Source organism: Pan paniscus, chromosome 3, assembly GCF_029289425.2.
Source record: "Pan paniscus chromosome 3, NHGRI_mPanPan1-v2.0_pri, whole genome shotgun sequence".
NCBI classification, from domain to species: domain Eukaryota; kingdom Metazoa; phylum Chordata; class Mammalia; order Primates; family Hominidae; genus Pan; species Pan paniscus.
The window spans coordinates 10148292-10169348 of record NC_073252.2 but is presented as its reverse complement, the minus strand read 5'-3'; the positions used below and the strand labels follow the sequence as shown (position 1 = coordinate 10169348).

The 21057-nt window shown below is 46.6% G+C and overlaps 1 protein-coding gene across 4 annotated transcripts in view; it reads left to right on the top strand.

Annotated features, from left to right (window-relative positions):
• Nucleotides 1-21057, top strand: part of SLC2A9 (solute carrier family 2 member 9) — a 247221-nt gene that overhangs the window by 101331 nt on the left and 124833 nt on the right. For all 4 annotated transcript variants that reach the window (XM_055111189.2, XM_034958295.4, XM_034958294.3 and 1 more), the window contains 2 exons: nucleotides 4352-4539; nucleotides 16553-16663. In XM_055111189.2, the coding sequence (XP_054967164.2) occupies nucleotides 4352-4539; nucleotides 16553-16663 (299 nt within the window). The remainder of the gene's footprint in view (nucleotides 1-4351; nucleotides 4540-16552; nucleotides 16664-21057) is intronic.

Genomic DNA, 21057 nt, shown 5'->3' with positions numbered 1-21057 from the left:
GGGATAATGAGCCCAGTGGGGAGAGGCTGAGGCCTGAACTAAGGCAGGCCTGGGCTCAGGCAGAGAGGAGCACATGGACTGTAGACGCTGAAGGGGCTTAGTCACTAGATCAGACAAATCAGACACGGAAAGCAGTGTCTGGGTTATGTGACCACAGGCATCCAGTTTAGGTGACTTTGTGATTGTTGTCAGGTGCCCCCAAAGCCTGAGTCAAGGTTTTGAAGATGGGAAGTTTATTTGAGAGGTGACTCGAGGAAGCACCACTTGCCCAGCTGGGAAATGGGACAGGGAAATGGAGGATGCAACTGAGGAAGCACCACTTCTCCAGCTGGGAAATGGGACAGGGAAGGAGAGGGTACAATTGAGGAAGCATCACTTCCCCAGCTGGGAAATGGGACAGGGAAGTGGAGGAGGCATTGAGGTTCAGTAATGAGCAGGTGTCAGCTGTGGGCAACTGGGACCCCACCCACCCAGTCACCTCTGGGGGACAGCGTAGGACTCACTCAGGTGTCTGCGAGGAAGCTAGGTATACCTCTGTTAACATCAGCTTTGTCTTAACCGAGGGCTGCTCCTGGGGGTGTTAACTGCTGAGGGCTGAGCACACACCTGTGCCCAGGGAAAGCCGCAGGCAGAGAGGCACGGGTGCTGGGTGTAGGAAGCTGTCCATGTGCAGGAGAGACATGGGTGGCATGCAGTGCCGGCTACAGGGACACAAGGAACACGTCAGCAGATTGAAGCACCAGGTTCTGTCTTTGTTCCTTGTTGGTCATAAGATAATGAGGCTGGACCAGAGGATGGGATAATCTGGGTTGTTTTTCTTTTTTTAATCACCATATGCCCAGCTCCCAAGCCCCATGCCTGGCACCTTCAGGGCTCTCAGAACTATAGGTCTTGCCACCCCCTGTGACCTGTGGGCAGGAACTTCATCTCCGTGCAAACACTCAAGGCCCTCCTCGGCTTGCTCCTCCCTTGTCGTCCAGCCGGGAAAGCATCAGAGAAGGCTTCCTGGAGGTGTCTGAGATAAGGCTGAAAGAACGAGGCGAGTAGCCAGGTGCAGAAAGGTCAAAAGAACATTCCAGATTGAGGAAAGAGCCAGATATGCAGATGAATGTGTCAGGTTCCAGCCCCAACTGAGGCCCAAGGAGGGTGGATGGATGGACAGGTAGCTGAAAAAACAGTCGGGGGGCCGTAAGCAGGTGAATATGGTTTTACTCAGCAGCTCTCATCAGCAGCTCTCATACACTGTCCGTTCTGTCTCAGCTGCTTGAGCCAGCTGCTCCCACGCTCAGCTGCACGGCCAGCTCTCCCTTGCCTTCAGGGTCAGCAGCTTACCTCTTTCTCTCTCTGGGCACAAGCGTGAGCCGTGCCATGCCGTGCTGTGCCGAACCCTGCCCTGGCTCCCCTCTGTCCATCTGCAAGATGGACGGCTCTGGTTATCCCTCTCTCTCTTTCTCTGGGTGCCAGCAGCTGCACAAGAGTCATGTGGAGCCATGCCCAAGAACCCCCGTACAGTGTCAGCAGGGCAGTTATACCTTCCCAAACAATAGTGGCTCCAAGCCAAGTATGAACTTACACAAACAGGTTATATAACAAGTGGAGTATGCACCTGTGCACCTAAACTCACTGAGTCATTCTGGCCTGGATGTTTGCCTCGGCCTATTCCTTGACCAAAGCACATCCATGTACCCCTCAGAATGTCTCTTGCTTTTCCCTAGTGCCAGGAATAGGAGACAACTTTCCATCCTTCTGCTTCCTGCCCAGAGTGCCCCTGCCTTCTCTGGCAGCCTGAAATGCCCCCTCCTTGGTGCCCCCTCAGGACTCCAGCTCAGTCTTCTATGTTTGCTATTTTCAAAAGAATATCTGTGAGCCCTCAGCCAGAAAGGGTGCATGTGGAATAGGGAGGACTCCAAGCCCAAATCCCAACAGGCCGTTGTTAGGAGTGATTGAAAATAGTGAGGGAGTCATGGAGGGGTGGGGGACGGACTTACCTGGCAGTTAGGGAAATAGAAGGCTGGCGCGCTTGGGCCAGGGTCCTGCAGGGCACTGAAGAGGCAGGGGCTGAAGGGTGTGGGAGGCGCCGGCAGGTAACTCCTTGGTGCAGGTTTGGGTTCTCCTGGAAGCAGGTCTGAGAACGAGTTAGGAGAGCAGAAGTTTCAATGGAGAATAACACATGGAAAGTGACAAGGATGGGAGAAGAATTGGGCAGGAGGAGCTATCAGGCCACAGTGCCCCTGGCAAAGTCTCGGCAGGTCCAGGGGAGAGCTCTGGAGAAACTCATGCATTGCAGGAGGTCCCCCACTGGACAGAAATGGCTGGGCCCTTGGACTGCCTCCTTGCTCATTCATAGGCTGGGGGTCACTGAAACAGTATCACCCACTTTATGAACATATATACAATAGGAAGGTTAAATTGAAGCTTTAAGAAAAGATCAGAATTTTTTTTTAAATTTTAAAGTTCCAGGATACATGTGCAGGATGGGCAGGTTTGTTACATAGGTCAACATGCGCCATAGTGGTTTGCTGCACCTATCAACCCATCACCTAGGTATTAAGCCCTGCATGCATTAGCTATTTTTTCTAATGCTCTCCCTCCCCCCACCCCACCCCACAAGGGGCTCTGGTGTGTGTTGTTCCCCTCCCTGTGACCATGTGGTCTCATTGTTCAGCTGCCACTTATAAATGAGAACATGTGGTGTTCGGTTTTCTGTTCCGGCGTTAGTTTGCTGAGCACTGTTCACAGTAGCAATGACATGGAATCAACCCAAATGCCCATCAATGATAGACTGGATAAAGAAAATGTGGTACATATACACCATGGAATACTATGAATCCATAAAAAGGAATGACATCATGTCCTTTGCAGGGACATGGATGGAGCTGGAAGATAGGAAATTTTAAGAGAAAGAAGAGAGATGTTTTGTTTCAGGAAATTCTGTTAAGGGCTAAACATTGCATTTGTCTGAGAGCTTCCTGGCAGCCATGGTGAAAAGAGAAAAAAAAACATAGGTTATGAAGTTATCCTTATTTTATAATAGAAAATATGTATGTCATGAAGGAAAGAAATAGTTTTCTACCCCAGAAGTCTAGAGTTATTTTATCACATAGATGTTGCATTTTGAACTTTGAGGAAATAGTAGAAATATTATACTTAATGCATGAAACAGAAACATTGCTCATTCAGCTGCTTTTCTCATTTACCCTTAATAAATGCTGGGGAGAGCATTAAATTATGGTTCATAAAAAAAGATATTCTGAAGCAGTTTTTAGTACCCTGCTGGAAATAACACTCCAAAGCCTTCGGAAGGGTTCTTGCTTCTTGGAGAATCTGGAGCAAGTTTAATGGCATTTGCTTAAGAAGAGCATTTTCACACGCCCTGAGGGGCGGAGCCATGTTTTAGGGATGCTGCCTGCTGTGTCTGGAATGGACTGTCCGCAGGAGCCAGCACAATAGCCACCTTTCCCTGTGGGAGGAAGAAAGATCAGAGCACTGAGCATTGAAATCTGTGTCCAAAAGTGCACCCCATGATCTGATTATTGTGCTTTCAGGGATCTAATCAGTCAGCCCGCCTTCAAGCACACATTCATAGAGGTTTGCACAATTAAGGTCTTCATTTAAAAAAAAAATGATGGGTTCTCTGAGGCTGGAAGTTTGCAGTGTTCAACATGGAAAAGGCATAAATCATGAGGGTGGGTTTGAGTCCTGGTAAGATTCACTCTTTGGGACTATTTCCACTCAAGTTTTCTTGTATTTCAGAGGATCACATGGAAGGGGCCTTGCAGTCGTTAAGCTCAATCCTTCTTTTCACAATAGCATGGACTGCAGGGCATCCTGGCCAAGTGACATCCTACTGGTCTCCGGACACCTGCAATGAGGATGAACTCATGAGCCAGGCAAACAGGAGGCGCTTAGTGAATATTCAGCAAACGAACTCCAGTGTGGGAAGCTCCGAGCCATGGTTGAATGTATATGATATCATGCAATTATTACAACAGCCGTTGGAGGCAGGAATGATAACAAAAGATGAACAGGGACACAACTGCCCAATGTTATAGACGGGTTTGAACTCTGGATGTGCTCTGCCTTGCGTTGCGGACAGTCAAGAGACCCACGTTCTCAGCTTTTCTCCCAGCCAGCTGGGTGATGTTGGGCAAATCATGGCATCTCTCTGGGCCTCTGTTTTCCCATTTTTAAACAAGGGCTTTGGACTCCATAGTTTCGAAGGCCCCTGCCAAGTTCCGCCCCCAGCTAAGATGTGTGGCTAGGAGGTGGGACCCGTCCCTGCAGGGCTCAGCATTAGACATGATGGACACTCTAATCCCTGCTGAAAGTCCATGTGTGCCTCTGTTTGCAGCCTTCCAGACGTTCTTGGGTAAAGCAGACGTTTCCCAAGAGGTAGAGGAGGTCCTGGCTGAGAGCCGCGTGCAGAGGAGCATCCACCTGGTGTCCGTGCTGGAGCTGCTGAGAGCTCCCTACGTCCGCTGGCAGGTGGTCACCGTGATTGTCACCATGGCCTGCTACCAGCTCTGTGGCCTCAATGCAGTGAGTCCTGGGGCCCGGTGGGCATCCTTGCATGACTGGAGGGATCAGAGGGTGGGGAGGTTCAGGGCTTGGGCCCCGGACGCCCAGGTTCAAATCTCAGTTCTGTCATTGCCACAAACTCTATGCTGTTAGGTAACCATGTAACTTGACTGATCCTCAGTTTCCTCATCTATAAAATGGGATCACATAATATGGAAAGACACAATCCATGCAAAGTGTTCAGTTCAGCTGCTAGCCACAGAGATATCCTATAATAAATACTATCACTAATTATTCCTAGACATGTCTAAAAGTTATATTTCTTTAAAAAATTGATATTAGGAAGTCAGAAGTGAGAGACATTCAGATGATTTTCATAAAAGTACTCTGGGCTGTCTTCAACTCACAACTTTGGCTTGAAAAAAACCTCAAGACTTTAAGTAAGAAATGTTCTGGGGCTTGAGCTGCTGCAGGCAGGGAAGTCTGAGGAGGTCTCTCCATGAGGTTCCCCAGATGCTTGGATGTTCACAGCAGTCTCCTCTCCCTTGAGGGCACTCAAAGGTGGAATTCCCGGTTGGAGACTTAGGGAGGCAGAGTCTGGATCTTTACGGTTATTGTTGCTTCTGACAAATGGAGTGGGTTGCCTCTAGGGGTGGTGATCTCCCCATCTATGGAAGTGTGCAAATAGGCTGGCCAACCACTTGGCAGGGGAGCGTAGAGGAGATTCTTGCATAAAGCATCCAAACTGCCTCTGAGGTCACTCATGTCACTTGGGAGGAGACTGACTGAACCCAGAGGGAGGGAGAAGGGGCACCCGCCAGCACCCTTCCAAAAGGCCCCAGGTAAGACAGCTTGCATTTATACTAAATAAGCGTGAGACCAGCACCCCCCAAGGCGGGCAGGGAGGGCGTTTGGGGGTGTCTAGGGAAGGTGAAGTGAAGGGGAGTCATTCCTGTCCAGAGAAGGAAAAACAGCAGCATAGAAATCTACAACCACAGTGTTGTTCCACCTCCTTTCAACAACTGTTGGTTCTATTTTCGGAAACACTGGGATGAAATGAGATCACCTTGCTTCTTGCTTTTACCTTTCTCCTTGGTCTGGTTAAAGTCAGCAGATTGAGCAGGCGCCTGGGTCAGTGGCTGTACCTACATTAACTGAGTGATCCTGGGAGAGTCCTGTTGTCTCTTCCTGTTGACGAGACCGAGGTTTTGCCAGACAGTCTGAAGGAGGCGCTGCTTGTTCTCAGAGAGAGAGAGGGGAAGTGAATTGTTTCTTCAAGCTAACACCTGAAGCCTTAAAGACCGAATATGGAACCTGTAGTGAATGAGGCATTTACACTGAGAACCATCAGTTCTAAACAGAATTCAATTCTCCACAGGGACATCATTTTCCCATTTGCATCCCCCGTATAACTTCATAAATTCCTCTATGGTGTACCTGCAAGCCGCGCTGACTAAGCACCTGATGAAAAAAAATCTCAGCTGCTCCCAAAGCCAGCAGTCATGAGGCCCCATCCTCAGAGTGTTCTGCCCTCACATGTTGATGATCTTCAATCTTTAAGTCGGGATAATATTTCCAGCTGAGCGTGCTTTACCTGACCTGGAGCAGAGCTCTGGACCAAGAGTCAGAGGCCTGGCTTCCCATCTCAGTGGGACACACCTGCAGTGAGAAACCCGGGCCAGCTGCTCCCCGTCGCTTGGCCTCCACCTACTGGGCTGCAAACCTCATCAAGTGCACATGCATGTAGCACTCAGAGTGGGCCAGGAGCTGTCCCCATGGCTGCCCTGTGAGTTAGGCCGCACTGTTAGGCCCAAAGACATAAAGAAACTTTTCCAAGGTCAAACAGCGAGGAATAGTAAAAGGATTTGAGCCCTAGCTATCTGGCCCCAAGGTCCCCCTCAGAGCACCCCCATGCATGTCACTCAGGCTGTGTCCCCAGGCCATCCCTAGGCAGCCATGGGGACAAGTCTTCTTCCATGTTACATACAGAGAGACCCATGCTGTTTAGTGGCAAATGCCAGCATCACAGCCACGCTGTGGTCCAGCTCTCCCCTGTACCTGCTGCCTTGTCATCCAAATTCACGGGACAAAGAGAGCTACCAGCACCAGCAGGTGTGACTTTTTCTGTGCAGGCACCACCCGTGGGATCCAAAACTTCAGCTGCCTTGGAAGACTTGCTTTGTCTTCTTCATTATCCCAGACATTATTTGGGGGACATGACATGTCACTGGAGACATCCGTAAATACTGCCAGGCATCTCTGTGTTTGTCATCTTATTCAAGCCCCAAACAGCCCCACAGGGTAAGTGGTATTGTCCCCATTTTCTAGATGAAGAACGTGTGACTCACAGAGAGTCAGGCGTTGCCCAAGGTCCCAGGGGTGGTGCCTGCACAGACAAAGTCACACCTGCTGGTGTTGGGTGCACTCCCTGGACAGCCCACCCAGGCACTTTGTACCAAACTTGCATTTCTCAGCCTCATATCTGTGTACCTTTTGAGCTGGAAAATTCATTGTCATAGGGGCTGTGCTGTGTGCCTAGGCTATTCAGCAGCCTCCCTGGCCTCTTCCCATTAGGTACCAGTAGCACCATCTGCCCCACCAGCTGTGACAACCAAAAATGGCTCCAGACACTGCCAAACATCCCATGGGAGCAAAATTGCCCCTGGCTGAGAACCTCTGTATCAAGCAAACATCACAGATGGCTCAGTATATTTATGCTAAGGAGCTGATGAATGTTTTTCACATACTTTAGAAGTCACTCAAAATTTTGCTGGGTGCAGTGTCTTGTGCCTGTAATCCCAGCACTTTGGGAGGCTGAGGCAGGCGGATCACCTGAGGTCAGGAGTTTGAGACCATCCTGGCCAACATGGTGAAACCCCATCTCTACTAAATATAAAAATTAGCCAGGCATGGTGGCAGGCACCTGTAGTCCCAGCTACTCTGGAGGCTGAGGCAGGAGAATCACTGGAACCTGAGAGGCGGAGGCTACAGTGAGCCAAGATCGCACCACTACACCCCAGCCTGGGAAACAGAGCAAGACTCCATCACAAAAAAAAGAAGAAAAAAAGAAATTATTCAAAAGTTGGGATAACCAACATTTATTTATTTATTTCTAAATTCCTTTTTGGTGTTGGATTTTTTTTCCCTCTGCCTCACACAATAAGCTTTCAAATTCCATTCTCTAAAATTAGACCTGTCGCTTAAAGTGACTTATTTTAGGCAGCTGCCTTCCTTTCGAGCAGTTTGTCCTCAGCATGAAAACCAGGCTTCAGTGTGAGTGTCAGTCTGTTGCCAGTGTGAAAGAGGCTCCTGGCTTTAGGCCCATCCCCGTCCCCATTGCTGGGGTGGCCACAGCAGTTCCTGCCCCTCCACTGTGCTCCCCTCACCTGGAGAGAGCTATTAGTGGGTCTCCATCCTGGAAGATGGAGGCTGCATCTTATCAACCCTGTGTCTCCAGCACCAGAGCAGCCCATGCCACATGGTGGGCACCTGAGTGTCTGGGGGAGAAAAGGAGGTGAGGGCAGGAGATAGGGAGTTCTTGGGCTGAAAATTGGATCAATACCAATTGTCAAGCCCAGTGTGGGGAAGCCTTCATTTTCTTGAACCTTCCCTTATCTTCCAGAATGCCCAGGGTCATGGTGGTTCTCTTATCTACTTGGGATGACCCTTCCTTCCTTGGGATTCCTTCTTTCTTAAACACAGAAGCCAATCATAGTCACTTCCCTGGGCCTCAGTCTCCCATCCTGAAAAATGGGGATGATAATACTCAGTTTGCACAATTGCTGTGAGGAATCTGTGGAATTATGTAAAATATCTCACAGGTGGCAGCTGCTCAGCTTGCATGAACCTCCTCCCAACCTTGCTGTCATCAGCACGACTGTTTCTAGCATTGTTTCTCCTCTCTCAATGCCATGCAGTTTCAAAATCTGCTGCTTCCTGATATGCAGTCTTGGTTGGGAAACAAGACACCCAAGTGTGTTAGAAATAGATGTAAAAGAAGAGCAAAGAGGATCAGAGTGCCAGCTGTGAATGAGCCATATGGGCCTGGTGACATTGGTTCTGGGTGCTCACCGGCGGTGGACTGCTGCCTGGGTCTTTGCACTTGGTGGGATACCCATGCATTACAGGGTTCCTGGTGTGTTCCTCTAACCACTTAGTTGGGAAATCGTTGTGTACTCCTCCCTTCCTTGCTAGACTAAGAGGTCTTCTAGGGTAGACGAGGACCTGTGTTGTCTGCTGTCACCTTAGTGCCTAAGAGAGTCCCAGATTTCTTAACGCTTTCTCTAAACAGTTGAGTAGAAGGGAGGGAAGGGAGGTGACTGGGAGGAACAAGGGGAAGGAGACATGAAAACTTTAGATGTGTTTACAGAAAACTGCGGTACTTTCCCCCTCTTTTGGCCTGGAACCACATGAAGGTCCATCTGATTTGTTGAACCATCATTAGGAGTTCTGGAGCCCCAATCAAGTTTTGTACAAAATCTCAAATTACAATTTCAGAAGCAGTTATTAATAACTTTGGTTTTGAAAAGATTCTCCTGAAATCACTTCCTAGATCAAGTTGGAAGAATCTAAAATGTTCTGTAATCATAAAAGTGGAGACCATCTCACTGCAGCAATTCGCTATGTCCTGATGAATAGGGAGAAAGCTGAGAAGAGACCCTCCATATGGCCACCCTGAACTGTGGTCAAGAGTGCCAGGCTTGGGGGTCATCTGCCTGCATGCAGCTTGCAACATTGAACTTTTGAGTTATGGGATCTTGGACAAGTTGTCATGACTCCTCCGTGCCTCAGTTTCCCCAGCTGTAAAGTGGTGGTGAAGATAGATGAAAGGATGCATTTAAAGTTCAGCAGCCGGGCATGGTGGCTCACACCCGTAATCCCAGCACTTTGGGAACCTGGGGTGGGCAGATCACTTGAGGTCGGGAGTTCAAGATCAGCCTGACCAACATGGAGAAACGAGTCTCTACTAAAAATAGAAAATTAGCTGGACGTGGTGGCACATGCCTGTAATCCCAGATACTCAGGAGGCTGAGGCAGGAGAATCGCTTGAACCCGGGAGGCAGAGGTTGCAATGAGCTGAGATCGCGCCATTGCACTCCAGCCTGGGCAACAATAGCGAAACTCTGTCTCAAATAAATAAATAAGTTCAGCACGGGGTCATTCACATAGGTGATGCTCCATAATCTTAGCTATTATTTTGTTGAAGGAACCCCACACTGAGACCACCAGGGAGGCTATGGTTCCAGCCCACATCCTCTGACTTCCCAGCTTTGTAGCCCTGGGTGAGACACTTCACCCCTCTGAGCCTCAATCACTCATGTCAGAGTTCAAAGGAGACCAGGCCAGAAAGGTGGTATCATTCATTGAGCTAATGGCTAGGTCAGTGTGAGGTTAGATTTTTATCCGTAAGATGAGAAGCAAGACTGGGTGATCCAACACTCTTAGAAAAGCTTTTAAAAGCAAGCATTTTCTGGCCACTCTTAAAATTTGAGTCCTTACTTTGTATGCTTCTGGATTTTTATAAAGAAAGACAGTGGAGGTCAGAGAAGGAAGCAGCCTTTTACTGAGCATGGACCGGCTGTTGGGCATCTAGATACGCCGTCCAGTTTCATGCTCACATGTGGTCTAAGGATATAAAGCAAGGCCGGGGTGGTTGAGATCTGCATTCACGTTCTCACCACCATAACAATTGCTGGGGTCAAATCCCTTCTGTCCAGCCCACAGACTCCCGTCCCTCCAAAGAATAGAAGCTCACAGAGAGGGGACGTTAGATGGTCAATTGCCCTGCCTTGGAGATTCAACCACCAGGGGCCAGAGCTTCAAGCCCAGCTAGCCCTTCAAGGCCAGTGAGTGACCCACAGGTCCTGTTTTGTGAAGCGTAAGGTGCGCAGCTGTAGTCGGGGCGCAACTGGTCCCAGTGAGAGATGTGGGAGAGTCAGCTCATTCCTCTGCCTCCACTGCCAAGCTGAAGCAAAGTCTGATGAGAATGGGAGCTGACATTTGCTTGGGGCTGTGGATGAAGCAGCTCTGCTGAGAGAGAGTGGGCTTCCATACATTGCCGTGAAGCACACAGCCTGCCCTTGGTGGAGAGGGTCTTGCTTTGCTTGGCAGCTGCCGGTAGTGATTCATCCCTGGCGCCCCCATTTCCTCTCACCTCTCGGGTAATTCCACTTGCCCTGCTCCATAGGACTTAGCACCCTCCCCTAGCATCTCTGGAAGGAAAGCAGATTCCTTCTCACCCAGAGGTAGCAGAGGACAGTAGAAATGTTTGGGATGACCAGGGCTGGATCTCAGCTCTGCCACTCATAGCTGGGTCACCCTTACCTGGCTGAGCCTCAGTTTCACATCTGTTAAATGGAGCAGTGATAGCTCCCTCACTGGGCTGTGCTGGGAATGCAGTTAAGTCATGTAGGGGATAGGTTTGGGGATTTACAATAGATAAGCCCCCTTCTCTGAAATTCGGAACAGGTTAGAGAGGGGGAGACAGAGAGAGGCACAAGAACCAGATGGGGATGAAAATGTTAGCTCTATTTTGAGTGGAGCTGGATTAGACAGCATGGCTTCGTAAGTGGCAGTTAGTTCAGCACCTCTAGCTTTAAGATGCTAGACCAAGCCACAGGCAGAAGGAGCAACCCCAGACCCCTCTACAGGGCAAGCCCCTCCTTGGGTGGAGGCAGCAGACACGTCTCCAGCTTCCTGCAGGAGGCAGGTACAGAAAGAGTCCAGGGGATGCAAGAGGGCACTCCCTACCTCCCTGTCCCTTGGGTTGAGAGGGAGGTATGTTCCCTAGTGGATGCTCCCCAAATGGAAACAGGAAATAGAAGGGAAAGGAGGTCCCTGGAAACAGTAGGTGAGGCATCGGCACAGTTCCTGGAACACAGTGTTTAATAAATGGGCAAGGTCTTCTCTGTCTTCTGTACTTCAAGATAGATCCTATACATCACCATTTGTCTGTGGCGGCCACCTCTGTGTTTACAACTCTCTCTGTTTCTCTCTTTATCTCTCTCTATCTGTTTCTCTCTCTCTCTCTGTCTCTCTCTCTCTCTCTCACACACACACACACACACACACAAACACACAGGAAATGCATAAATGCATAATATATATTAATTATATCTTTATCCAGTATATATTAGTTTTCTATTGCTTCTGTAGCAAATTACTGCAATAGCTTAGCTATTATTTTGTTGAAGGAGCCCCACCCACATGGTGGCTTAAAACCACACCAATTTATTATCTTACAATTCTGGAGGCCAGAAGTCCTAAAATCAAGGTGTTGGCAAGGCCACATTCCTTCTGGAGACTCCAGAGGGATCATCCACTTCCTTGACATTCCCGACTTCTAGATGGCACCTGCATCTCTCGGCTTGTGGCCCCTTTCTGCATCTGCAAGTCAGCAGCATGGCATTTTCAAATATTTCTTCCTCTCTGACCTCTGCTTCCATCCTTACGTCTTCTCTCTGAATCTGATCCTCCTGACTCCCTCTTTAAAGACCCTGGTGATTACATTTACAGCTCACCCAGATAATCCAGGATAACTTCCCCATGTCAAGATTCTGAACTTAACATATCTGCAAAGTCCCTTTGGCCATGTAAAGTAAGATATTCTGGGGTTCCCAGGATTAGCATGTGAACATTTTGAGAGCAGGGGGCTGTTGTTCTGCTCACCACATCCAGAAAGCATAAATTAAACCCATACTCTTTGTCAGCATCACCTTGTTCTAGGCAAAAGTAAATGGGATGTTTACTCTTATGGACCCTTGACTGATCCTTAGACATGCTGCTTTCTTAGACATGTTGGGCATCCTTAGGCATGCCCAACTGTGGAGGGGGCAAAAATGATTATGTATGTTGCACTTTGTCTCTAAAACACTATGACGTGAGTTAAGAATGAGAGCTTCAGGGCATTAAGGGCAGGGACTTGAGAAGACCCAAATTCTTTCCTGCTGCCCTTACCCCCACACCTGCCACCTGCACAGTTCTTCAAAGCCCCATCCCACAAGAAGGAGGCTGAGAAGAGACCCAGAGGTGCATTCCTACCATGGCATATGTGCCACTGTCAGATGCTCTTCTTTTCTTTTCTTTTTTATTATTATTATACTTTAAGTTTTAGGGTACATGTGCACAATGTGCAGGTTTGTTACATATGTATACATGTGCCATGTTGGTGTGCTGCACCCATTAACTCGTCATTTAACATTAGGTATATCTCCTAATGCTCTCCCTCCCCGCTCCCCCAACCCCAGAACAGTCACTGGTGTGTGATATTCCCCTTCCTGTGTCCATGTGTTCTTATTGTTCAATTCCCACCTATGAGTGAGAATATGCGGTGTTTGGTTTTTTGTCCTTGCGATAGTTTGCTGAGAATGATGGTTTCCAGCTTCATCCATGTCCCTACAAAGGACATGAACTCATCATTTTTTATGGCTGCATAGTATTCCATGGTGTATATGTGCCACATTTTCTTCATCCAGTCTATCATTGTTGGACATTTGGGTTGGTTCCAGATGCTCTTCTTAACCAAGAAGCAATCACATCTCCATGGAGAGACAGAACCTTCTAGAATGATACCTACAATTTGTTATATGCCAATTATAACAGGTGCTGTCCTGGATGATTTCTTTTATCATCATTAAAATTTTTACAAGAACCCTGAAAGACGAAGTATTATTACCTTTCTTTGGAGAACAGAGATTCCGAGATGCAAAATTGCTTGCCTGTGGTCACGCAGGTCATGAGAGGCAGTGCTGGGGCTGGAATCCCCACTCTATGCCTCCAGAACTGCTGCTCCTGCCACGCTGCACGGGGAGGCTAGGGGCAACCTGAGAGAACAGAGTTGTGTGGTGAACAAGGTCAACACAAAGCACACACCGTGGGGGTGGGGGGGCTCCGGGGCAGGATGCACTCTTAAGTTTCCTGAGTGCTTTCTTATTTTACAGTGAACTCAAACTGTCCAATCAAATAAGCTTCAGTGTAAGCAGAGGTAAAGCTGAAGGCAGTCACCTTCCCACTCTATCAGCTGGTGTAGGGGGAGGGCAGTGGCTTCGTGGCACAAACAGATTAAGACTGGCACTGTGTGTAATGTCCAGGCCTGCCCCGGGGCAGACAGGGCCAGCCTGGCAGGACCCCTGTAGCTCCTGGGCTGCGGGAGAGGATCTGTGGGCTGATTTCTGCTTTTTGATGCGTGAATGAATATAAGACTAAATATGGCTTTTATTGCTTTATTATTATTATTATTATACTTTAAGTTCTGGGATACCTGTGGAGAATGTGCAGGTTTGTTACATAGGTATACACGTGCCATGATGGTTTGCTGCACCCATCAACCTGTCATCTGCATTGGATATTTCTCCTAATGCCATCCCTCCCCTAGCCCCCCCACCCCCCAACAGGCCCTGGTGTATGATGTTCCCCTCTCTGTTTCCATATATTCTCATTGTTCAACTTCCACTTATGAGTGAGAACATGTGGTGTTTGGTTTTCTGTTCTTATGTTAGTTTGCTGAGAATGATGGTTTCCAGCTTCATCAATTTCCCTGCAAAAGTTATAACTGTCCCTCACTGAACTTAGAACTTTATGTACAATGACTCTCTTCACTAACCTACTAAGGGACATCTATAGCAGTGTCTCTATGGGGAGAATTGAAACCAGGGAAGACGGGTTGTGAGGGGTGAGAGGAGCCAGAAGGAGGTGCTGGCCACATCATAAGAGGATTCACATTAAGTGGGATCTAGGGCTGGGACCCTCAGGACCATGAGCTGGTCAGGCCATGGGGATCAGAACCACGGCTGTGAATAACACAAATGTCAGACACCTTCACATGGGTGACAGCCTGGCAGCCTGAGGGCATTAAGAGGGTCCCTAGAGAATGCTGGCCATTGAAAATCAGTGAATTTGGCTGATGACTAAGAAAGGCTGTTACACTTCTGAAATCCAAACCTGACAGTGCACTGGGGATCATAGTTACCTTCTAAAGGGGAAGGAATTGTATAAACATATTCAATGGACACAGAGTTTTCAGGATAATGTTATAATGTCAGCTTCTGTCACAGCCCTGAGAACAATAGGAATTAGTGGATTTATTAGGCACTACCTCTGTACACCATGGATGTGACAGCAAAGGTTCAGGCTAACGATGGAGTCTAACGTTCACTCAAGTGAGAGACAGGTGCAGAACATGAAGGTTCTTGTTTTACACAAATATTAAAACCTATTTTTGCCAATAGATGGATGTATCCATGCCTGCAAGCTCGAGGAAATGGGTGTCGTAGTTTTCACTGGCATCTCTTGGTATGCCCATAACTTTATGGAGGTTTACTTTCTTCATAAAATTTAACCATCTGTAGATATAAGTAGGTCCTATATCTTCCCCCCAATGCATGAATAATTTTTTCTAAAAACATCTGGTAATAAGACAGATCTATAGAAACAAGAGCTTCATCCAGAAACAAAGAGCAAAATGCGAGAGTGTGGCCAGCTAACGTTGGACCTGACAGGTTATGAACAATGTGCTCTAACACTTCTGCTGAATAGGTATCAAACTGTTCATAAATGTTCATAAGGTCCTTTAACGCAGGGGGTTTCCCCATCAGAATTCATCAGTTAGGACAATGTGGTTTTCTATCATTCAGCTAATTCTTGGTTTTAAAGAAATGGCTGGGATGGGGAGAACCCAGACATCATTTGTGTCCAGGCTAAAATCCTCAAAGTGAATACTGAAGAGTGACAATTCTCACCCAGTTCCTGACACCTCATGGGACAGGCAAAATAAGCATGGTCATGTTCATTTGACTGGGGAGGAGTAGGAATCTCCTCAGGGCAGGGTGAATTGCCTGAGGTCACACAGCTAGTTCAAGATGGAGCCAGGTCTCCAAACTCCTAATCAGTTCTTGTCTGATGCCATGGGCATCAATTAGGATTTAGGTCTAACCTCATGTGGCAGGTACCCCAACAGAGACCTCAACAAGATGGAAGGTTTTCAGTCTCACATGAAATAAGTTGCGAGGGCTGGTATAGCAACTCCAAGACCACACATCCTGGTTTTCCCAGGACACACTCAATGTAAGTGTGTCATCCTAGCATAATTATCAACACTCAAAAGTGCTCATGTTTGGATAATAAATTACAGAACCAGTGTAGTCAGTAAGGGCACAGGCTAACTCTTTCTAACTTCCTGGTCCAGCATCTAAACAAGTAGCTTTTATCCCAAGGCAGGGGCTCTATGTATAGTTAAACAGGTTGTGCATTACCCAACTCTGGGGAACATCTTTCACCTTGTATGCATTGTGGATTTACTATGGCAATTTTTCAGTGGATGACAGTAAAGCGTTTTGTGCAGTGGGGACCTTTTCTGGTTCTCATAAAGTTACGATGGAGGTTAATGGCAGTGCTGTTCTGAAGTCACCTAGTAATCCAAAAAAGGCTGCTGAGGCTCCAGCCATCACCTCCACCATCCTGACACAGAAAGAAGGAAGGGCAAACAAAAATGGAAGCAGACCTCCTTGATGAAAAGTTCCTTTTAAAAAAAGGAAACTTCCTGGGAGCCCCACCAACATTACTGTTTCTATCTCGCTGCCACACTTGGCTGCAAGAAAACTGGGAAGTGTAGTCTTTTAGCTGGACATTCCCAGTAGTGCAGGAGAACATCACACACCGGGGCCTGTTGTGGGGTGGGGGTAGTGGGGAGGGATAGCATTAGGAGATATACCTAATGTAAATGACGAGTTAATGGGTACAGCACACCAACAAGGCACATGTATACATACGTAACTAACCTGCACATTGTGCACATGTACCCTAGAACTTAAAGTATAATAAAATATATATATAAATAAAAAATAAAATAATAAAATAAGGAAAAAAGTAATGAAGAAAGGGAGAAGGTGGGATGAAAATGAAAAATGAGCATCCACGCCTCTCCACCTTGGGACTCTGAGTTTAATCCAGAGACCACCTGATACCCAAATTTGATTTAGAAAATAGATTAAGTCCTTCCACTGACCATTCTCTCTTCTCATTCTTTCCTGCATTACAGATTTGGTTCTATACCAACAGCATCTTTGGAAAAGCTGGGATCCCTCCGGCAAAGATCCCATACGTCACCTTGAGTACAGGGGGCATCGAGACTTTGGCTGCCGTCTTCTCTGTAAGTCAACTGAGGGTTACTCCTGAGAATGCCACAGGGGGTTACAAAGCACAGTGGGAATGTTCATAAAGTCCTTTAAGGCATGGGCTTTCCCCATCAGAATTCATCAATTAGGACAATGTGGTTTCCTATCATTCAGCAAACTCTTGGTTTTAAAGAAATAGCTGGGATGGGGAGAACCCAGACATCATTTGTGTCCGGGCTATTGATCCAAAACCTCAAAGTGGATACTGAAGAGCGACAATTCTCACCCAGTTCCTGACACCTCACGGGGCAGGCAACACTGCACTGTGGGAACCTCAGGCAACAAACAGGCATCTCTATAGAGGAGCATGTCCTTTGTCATGCCAAAGGGGGCTGGATTTTAGGAGGTCATCATGCAGCTCTTCACTGACATTTTACCCATCTAGAGAATATTCTTCACTGACATTTTACCCATCTAGAGAATATTCTTCACTGACATTTTACCCATCTAGAGAATATTTCCTTCCTATATTTTGCTTCCCTGTCATCTTCCTTTTAATAAATAACTCCATCCTTTGAATTCTCACCTAGTCACAAATGATGAAATATGAATGCCCTGTGAAACAGGGCCATATTGTCCCCAGGAGTTCGGATCAGAGAATTGGCTTGAATCTCCAATCTCTTACCTTGACATTTAAAATGTTTCAAAACCATTAGCAGTCATCTCATTACCCCAGACATGTGGGAGTTTGCAAGGCAAAGGAGAAAGGACATTCAGTTGACCAGTATAATAGAGAGGAAGACCTTAATAATAAGCCAATATGTTCAAAAGAAGGCATAGAGTTCGTCTCTGTTTCTCAACCTCCAATATGCAAAACAAACATCTGGTGGAGGGGAAAGTTGGGTGGCTTCAGAACCTAGTAGAAATTTCCAGATCTTGGAATCGGATCAAACTGGATTTGAATCCTGGCTCCGGCACTTCTTGGCTGTGTAGCACTGAGCAGTGCACTCAACATCTCTGAGCTTCAGTTGTCCTCTTTATGAGATGCTTGTGTCTCTTCTTTTTTGTAGCTATGTCTGTGCCTCACATTTTGGGCACACAGCACACAGTTAGGCTCCCTTCCAAACGGAAAGAGAGGGCTAAAATGAGAGAGTTATATTCTCTGACCTTGATGGAGTAGTTCATTTATTTTCACTCTTGCTCACTGATTTGCACTGACAAGATTGATGCCCATGCAAACAGGCAGAGGCTTGCAATTGTCTTTCTGACTTCTTGTTGACAGAACATTTCATTTTGTACCTTGCACTTAATGGGTCATTCTAACAAGATGCTTTTAAAAAATAGATACCATAAAAAATGTAGAGGAATGATGTTTTGTCTCTTTCCCTTTCCACTTCGTGGTCTTTTTATTAGAAGAAAACATTTCAACGTTTCACATTCTGGAAGTTTCACAAGATTCATTCTTGTTATTCTCAAGTTATAGACTGCACCCAGTTTTGTTTATTTATTTTTACTTTGAGCAATGGAAAAACACAGTCTGAGATGAAACTTATGGGGAAAGTACGGGAGATGTTTTTTGTTTTTTGTAAAGTATTTTATTGGTATTGTGAAGAAATCAATACCAGCTCATTAGGGCAAATTTGTAAAATTTGGAAAAATAGAGAGGAACAAAGAAGAAATTACCTACAATCATACTACCCAAGGAAGTTTGGCAAATTCTTCCCTTGTCTTTCTATGCATAGATGTATATTTCTTACATAGTAGCACAGTAATCCTATTCTAAATACGAGCTCTAATCTGCTTTTGTTCACATAATCTTATGTCAGAATGACTCTCCATTTTTTTATTTATTATTTTTTTGTTGAAGTGTATCATATATGCAGAAAATCATGTAGATCATCACCTTCCCTGAATTAACACTAGTGTTGAACGATTTATCCTTCTCCAGTAATTTTCTGTATGATAATTTCCTTAACCATTGTCTGCGGGTGAGGTTGTTGAATGTCTCTGCTCAGAACCTGATGGCAGTGCCATGCTTTCTGGGTTCCAGTCCCAGCTCTGTGTCTTTTTATTAGCCGTGTGACCCCCAAGTAAGTTATTCAGCATCTCTGTGACTCAGTTTCCCCACTTCTAAAGGCCATCATCCCTGCTTCATAGGGATGGGCTGAGGATTGTACCAATGAATATACATTAAGTGATTCCAGCAGTGGCTGGCAAATGGTATACACCCAGTAAGTGGTAACTATTCTTGTCCTATTTAGGTAGATTTCCATAATGTGTGATTTTACATAAGGCTACGATGGACATCCTTGTGGAGAGCAGGATTTTACAGGGGCTCTTGCTATCTTTTGATAGTTGAGGAAACTAAGACCAAAAGGAGTGACTTACTCTGGGTCACACAGTCAGCTGGCTCAGAACCCAAGAGGGTGGGGAAAGAGAACATCATGGGGCCCCTACTGTCCCTGCCACCGACACCCCAAAGTGTTCTACATGGGACCTCATGAATGCTCACATCATGCCTGAAAGTCCAATGATTGCCCTTGTTTGAAAGAGGGGCACACTGAGGAAGTGGCTACACTTCTTCCCTTGGTCCAAGAAGACTTCACGGGAAGCCATTCTTATTCATTCCAGACTCCAGAAGCCACTCCTTCTCATCCCGATGCTCTGGCAGGCAGATCATCTTCCTTAAAAGCTGACAATTTTGGGCAAAGTATTCCTTGGAAACCCCAGAAAGGAGGGTAAATGACTTCACAGTCCTGGAAGGGAAGGAAGATTCCTTTCTAAAATCAGAACTCAGAGTCGCAGCCTCTGGATAGTACTCCTGCCACTGCCTTTAAGTTTGGACCCAGTGGATCTCAGTCATCTGGACCATGGCCAGTTGGTACCCCGCCATTTAGCAAGCTCTTGCCAGCTCCTCCCATGGTCAGGCTGTTGGCCCTGTGCTGGGCTTACAGAGGGCCTTTGCCATGTGCCTGCCTGTAGGAGCTCACAGTCCAATGGAGGAGGTTGACTATGACCCAAGGATAAATGATGTTTTGCTGTTCTAGAGGTTCAGGAACCTCTGTGTGGGAGGTTCCTCTGAGCAGGAAGTGATGCTTCAGAGCTTGGGTGGTGGATTCTTTCATACAGGCATGCATTCATCCATTCCACAGACACCTAAGGTGCACTCATACTGTGCCAGCTGTCACAGGTGAAGTTGCTGTGATCTAAAGAGAAAAGCAAACCTGGAAACAATTACCACATGCAACACTGAGACGAGCTTCCCTCTCAAATAAGGGGTTCTGGGAGGGATTCCTGGAGACAGGGACCTGGAACCTGAGAGCTGAGGGCCAGCAGAAGTTAGGTGAAGTGAAGTGCATTGGGTAGTCTGTCCCCCTTTCATCTTCTCAAAGAGCTGGAGATGCAAGGATGGATGCAGAATAGTCCATTGGAAACAGTCCTTAAAATGGTAGCATTGACCCCAATTCCTGGAAAGGCATGAAACTAAATTCAGCATGAGGTTGAGAGTGTGGAATAGAAAAATGTTCTGGGGAGAAACAGCTTTGGCTTTAGGATGAGGCTACTCTGAATTCAAATCCTGATCACCCATTTACCAGCTAAGTGGTCTTGGGAACATTGCCCAACACATCTGAATTTATTTGCTTATCTGTAAAATGGACATAACCATTCCCACCTGTGGTAGGCAAAATAATGGCTCCCCAAGATGTCCACACCATGATTCCCAGAAGCTGGGAATATATTACCTTACATGGCACAAACGAATGTTGCAGGTGGGACTAATCTTGAGATAGGGAGCTAACCCTGGATTACCCAGGTGAGCCCAATATTATCACAGGGTCCTTGTAAGTGAAAGGGGGAGGCAGGAGGGTTAGAGTCAGAGAAGGAGATGTGATGGTGGAAGCAGAGGCAGGAGTGACGCCATTGCCAGCTTTGAAGGTGAGGAAGGGGTCACACGCCCAGGAATGCAGATGTTCTCTAGAAGCTGCAGCAGGCAAGATTCTGCCCTGGAGCCTCCAGAAGGAACCAGCCCTGCAGACACCATCGTGTTTGCACTGCAAGATCTATTCTAGACTTCTGATTTCCAAAAGTATAAGATAATCCACCTGGGTTGTTTTAAGCCACAGAGTCTGTGGTAACTCGCTACAGCAGCAATAGGAAACTAATACAGCATCTGACAGAATTATGGAAACAAAATCTAAAGTGTGTGAAAGCCACTCCCCTGTTCCTCACAGAGCATCAATATAAGGTAAGTTCCTTGCACTTTCCAAAGTTATGTATATATAAAAATATCATATTTATATAGGTTATATATATAATAATATGCATAATATATTATAATGTTTATATATTATGTATTTGAAAACAAGGAAATAAAATATGTAGATATATTTTATATATTTATATATTGATATCAAATATATAAATATAT